We start from the raw sequence: 4,523 nt of genomic DNA, 5'->3' as shown, positions 1-4,523 counted from the left end.
AGTGGATTAAAGTAATGTTAGTAGATTATTATATTTATTATTTATATATATTTGAAAAATAAATAATTAATTTATAGTATGGTAATCGCAATGGTTGACTACCTTGGTCTTTCTGGTCAATTTTTGGAAATTGGCAAGCAAGTTTACATCTGCAACTTGCAAGACATCTATTCCATTACACCCCGAATTTTAGTCCAATAGTTTGACCCTTCTTTTCTTCTATCTTTTTGTTGGTTGGACCGAATTAACCCCTTCAATTTGTAAAGGTTGAAGGGTTTTTTTTTTTTTTTTTTTTTTTTTTTTTTTTAAACATGCCTTTAGAATAAGTGATTATTATATGTATTGTTAATAAGATTGGCATTTGTCCTCTAGCATTTAAAATGCATGTAACGGTATATGTTACTTTATTAAAGAAAAATGCTAGATGTTCTTATAGTGTTAATGTCCTCTCAATTGTATGTAACTCTTAAATTTACCGTTAAATTTAAAATTATTATTAACTTTTAATTTATTGGTGATTTTAAAAGTTACATCACAACGAAAAAAAACACCATAAAAATACCTAGCATTTTGCTATCGAGATTTTTTTTTTTTTGAGCTATTGAAACCTTGGATTACAATTAAATGTGATAAATTATCAGTTTCATAAGCGGATTTCTTTCCTAGAATATAGACTAGCCAATTTGCAAAAATATGCTCTCATAAATCTAACAACCAAAAGGCACAAATATGCTTTATAAATTCTAGAATAGAAAGACTAAAAAGTAGTTAAAACCGAAACCCATAACATTTTTGTCAAATTTATCATTGCCTCAGCTCAATAGTTATACAGTACTCTAGTCGTGCAATAGAAATATAATTACCAATAAAACCATGGTCCTAAAAAAAGCCTCCTCATCATAATGCTAAAATACGATCGTGAAGTTAGGTAACAAGTCACATAGAGCCACAGTACTTGTGGGGAGGCTCCTCAGCTCTAGTGTTTCACTTCTTCCTCTTCTTTGGGGGCTGCAGTGCTTCCTCATCCTCATCTTCTTCCTCCTCGTTCTCTTCCTCATCTACGCCTTCTTCCTCCTCGTCCTCTTCCCCGCCATCGTCGTCGTCGTCATCATCATCATCACCATCCTCGTCATCATCTTGATCCTCACCGTCTTCTTCGTCGTCCTCTTCCTCTTCGCCGTTCTCTTCGGCTCCGCCTGCCGCCCCACCATCCGGACCCTTCTTTGGGTTGCTCTTATTGTTGTTGGGGTTGCTACCGTATTCCCCTCCATCTTCAGACGAGAGGTCCTCTTCGCCTTCTTCAAATCCACCATTCCCCTCTTCATCGTCGTCCCCATCATCCTCATTGCCATCGTCTCCGTCAGCATCAACTTGCTTGTCTTGGCATTGAGCATGTTGATCTCCTTTGATGATAGGATCCTGAAGCTATGTTCCAAAGCAGGCCAAACAGGGAGAATGTTATATAAATCAAGCTATTTCCATCCACCAGACATAATAAGACATATTCAGTAAGACTATTAGGGAATAACGTGGATGCATTCATGACAAGATTGATTATTTTGTTTTAGGAAAAAAAAAGGCCAAAGCCCAACGGTTGTAGCCTGAGTATCAAGGAATCCCATCTATTCAAATGCACATCGAACAAAAAGGCCATAATTGCTGTTTTCAAAAAGCCAATAATGACAGGACATTGGTGGTAAAGGAATATGCTATCACCACAAAGAAAAAAGGGAAATATGCTTCAAATAGAAACTTCCCACCTAGGAGATTGCGAATAGATCTCAACAATAGCCTTTCCCTGTTAGCTTACCGGATAGTTTTTAGGTCGGTACTGATTCAAAGTCAACTTCCAATAGTCGAAATTGGGAAATATGCTTCAAATAGTCTAAATTGTACCCCAAATAAAAAATAAAAAATAAAAAAAAACCCATTTAAACAAGGACATAAATTTCCAACAATCTAGGTTGGAAAAACTCTCTAAACGTGACACGTGTTAAGGTACATGTTTTTCCAACCCATTTGTCGGAAATTTCTGTCCAACAAAATATTTTAAGGGAAATTTATTTCAGCAGCATATGGGGAAATTCACACAAAGTTCAAACCCAGACAAGATCAAAAAGAGGACGACTGCTAGTGCAGCTGCTGACCATCATAAAAAGTTCAAAAGAACTTAAAAAAATAAAAAAAATTCAAAAGAAACCATAAAGACTATTATTAGACAATAGGACAGTGTCACAGTCACACCTAAAGATTAGAATAAACATTACATGATAATACTAAACAACGGTCTTTCTTTTCTTTCTTTTTTTTTTTTTAAATAATTGTTGTAAAAAATTTTGAAGTAGGAAGGCAGGAGAAGGATCGAACGAAACGCGTCTCTTGAGGAGCATATCCCAAAGAATATTCCTTTGGGGACACAATACTATTCATGAAAGATACCCATCCGTTTGGATTTTGACTTTTTCCACATCAAAAACGACAAAAAAGATTTTCTTCCAACGTGCGACAAACCGGAACTCAAACTCCGCCCAAAACCACAGTTAATACTCTTCCCCCAAATCCGGACTAGTTTATTATTATTATACCTTTAAAGATTAAACAGACACCAGCGCGCACGTTAGCAACCACCGACAAGAGCATATCGCCCGTAACTACCACGCCGGGGCATCGTCCAGGGAATTCGAAACAAACCCGGCGTACTTTAGCCTCGACAAAAGGCAAGTGGTAAAAGTCCTAAGGCGTACATACATTCACAGACACACAGAAAAAACCTAAAAATAAAAAGACGAAAGAAATAAGGAAAAGGCAGGGAAGAGCGCAGGATAAGGGAAATGAAAAGGCATCCGCACATGTTAGCATGGACCGTGAAACAAACAAAAGAGACAAAAGGAGTTAATCCAAACCATCCGTAACACTCAAAAACTGTAGAAGATAGAATTCTTTTTTTCTAAATAAAAAGAGAGAGAAAGAGAGAGTGCTAAATTTAGAAGGCAGTGAGTTACCGGAGCGAAAAGCTGGGCTTTGACCAGAGCCGATAGAAGCAAAGTCGCTAAAGCCTCCCCGGCGCACTTTAGCGCCCCGTAACCAAGCATAACTACCACTGAACCATGGTTGGCCTCCATGTTCGCCGCAAGGAAAACAAGAAACCTGTGCAAACACGAAATGACTAAGTAAGCTGCTGACTGTCAGATCCGTCATAAACTCATCGCAACCGTTGGATCTCACTCCATATACGTCACAGACTCACAGACAGACGACGCTGAAATTAAATTCTTAAAAAAAAAAAAAATAATAATAATAATTCTAATCTGTGCGAAAAAAGTGTTATTTTTCGAAAAAGAAATAAGAGAGAATAAAAGTGTTACTAACGGATAGTTTTAGCAAAAAAGACAAAGAATCACTTTCAGAGCAGAGAAAATTCTCCGGCGACGGAGTTGGCCGTTAGTTTCGCCGGAAAATAGCAGAATCGCAGCAAAAGCAAGAGACTCTGAAGGAAAAGTTCACAAAACTGGCTGGAAATCAAATAATTCAAGCAAATCGGGCTAAGATTCGCCAAAACTAAACCGGAAACCTCAAAATCGCCATGAAAAAAGGGATTAGAAGCATAAACTGTAAAAATAGGAGAGGAAACGAGAGATGAAGCCTAAATAGCTAGAAATCAAGCCGAAAAATCGATATTAAGGTCAAGAATTAGAGAGGGAAACCATACCCGTAAGCAAGATCTGGGCGCGGAGATGCGGGATCTGGGGGTTTCAGGCTATAAAACCACAGAAATCAAGCAGCAGAGACTCCGTGCATTCTGGACCGTCTGATCGTGATCGTAGAGACACAGAGAAAGAAAGATATAGAAATATCAGAGGTCTCAGAGGGGGAGAGAGAGAGAGTACTGGTGGTGACTGACTGACTGCCCGTAATTTTTTCAGTCAGGTTTCGGGTAGGTCGGGCAGCGTTCTTATCAGTTATCAGCGCTCCTTCGGGCTGCCCAAAGAGCGCGAGTCTGGACAAGTGTGGGTTTTGCTAACTTTAATTTATTTTAACGGGTTGAAAGAAAATTAAAACTTTTTAATGATTCTTTTTAGGGAGAGTTCTAGGAATGATTTTTCATTAAAATATTCTCTGTCTCTTGCTTTTTATTCTTTTTTTTTTTTTTTATTTAAATTCTCTCTTTGCTTTAAAGTAGTTTAAGCGCTTTTAACCATGGTTCACTTAATAAACCCAACTAAAGTTTGAATACGATTTTACTTTCTTTTTTTATATATATATATTTTATTTATTTATTTAATATTTTGGTTCTGAAACTAGAATCCAATTTTTAGGGCAAATTATATTTTATTCCTCCAAAATTTGGAGCGATTTGCAATTTGACTTCCAAAATTTTAATTTTAGCAATTCATCCTCCAAGGTTTCAAATTTTTACAATTTGACCAATTGTATCCAAAACTTCTCATATTGTCGCTAATTTTTTATTTTTTTATAAAAAATTTAAAAAAATTTACGGCCACCCCTTTGACCATCTGGCTATT

At 36.8% G+C, this 4,523-nt stretch overlaps 1 protein-coding gene across 2 annotated transcripts; it reads right to left on the bottom strand.

Annotated features, from left to right (window-relative positions):
* Positions 1–768: 768 nt before the first annotated feature.
* LOC132166079 (uncharacterized) lies at positions 769–3,876 on the bottom strand. 2 transcript variants are annotated; one of them, XM_059576831.2, is made up of 3 exons: positions 3,710–3,876; positions 3,003–3,147; positions 769–1,419 (listed from the first exon to the last, which is right to left on the bottom strand). In XM_059576831.2, exons 2-3 carry the CDS (start codon positions 3,120–3,122, stop codon positions 985–987), a joined length of 555 nt encoding a protein of 184 aa, XP_059432814.1. In that variant the 5' UTR covers positions 3,123–3,147; positions 3,710–3,876; the 3' UTR covers positions 769–984. The 2 variants fall into 2 exon arrangements, with proteins under 2 accessions (XP_059432814.1, XP_059432813.1); XM_059576830.2 differs by having other exon boundaries at positions 769–1,425; positions 3,710–3,864.
* Between the last annotated feature and the right edge of the window lie 647 nt (positions 3,877–4,523).

The sequence above is a fragment of the Corylus avellana genome, chromosome 11 (assembly GCF_965113065.1).
Source record: "Corylus avellana chromosome 11, dhCorAvel1.hap1.2, whole genome shotgun sequence".
NCBI classification, from domain to species: Eukaryota; Viridiplantae; Streptophyta; class Magnoliopsida; order Fagales; family Betulaceae; genus Corylus; species Corylus avellana.
Note: the sequence above shows the minus strand (reverse complement) of the source record. Positions and strands in the feature narration are given on the sequence as shown.

Bases quoted from the DNA above. Each gene is read 5' to 3' on its own strand.
- LOC132166079 (XM_059576830.2), bottom strand. From the start codon at position 3,122: ATGGAGGCCAACCATGGTTCAGTGGTAGTTATGCTTGGTTACGGGGCG. The intron at 1,426-3,002 runs GTAACTCACTGC...TTTGGAACATAG, and splicing joins AAGCCCAGCTTTTCGCTCCG to CTTCAGGATCCTATCATCAA.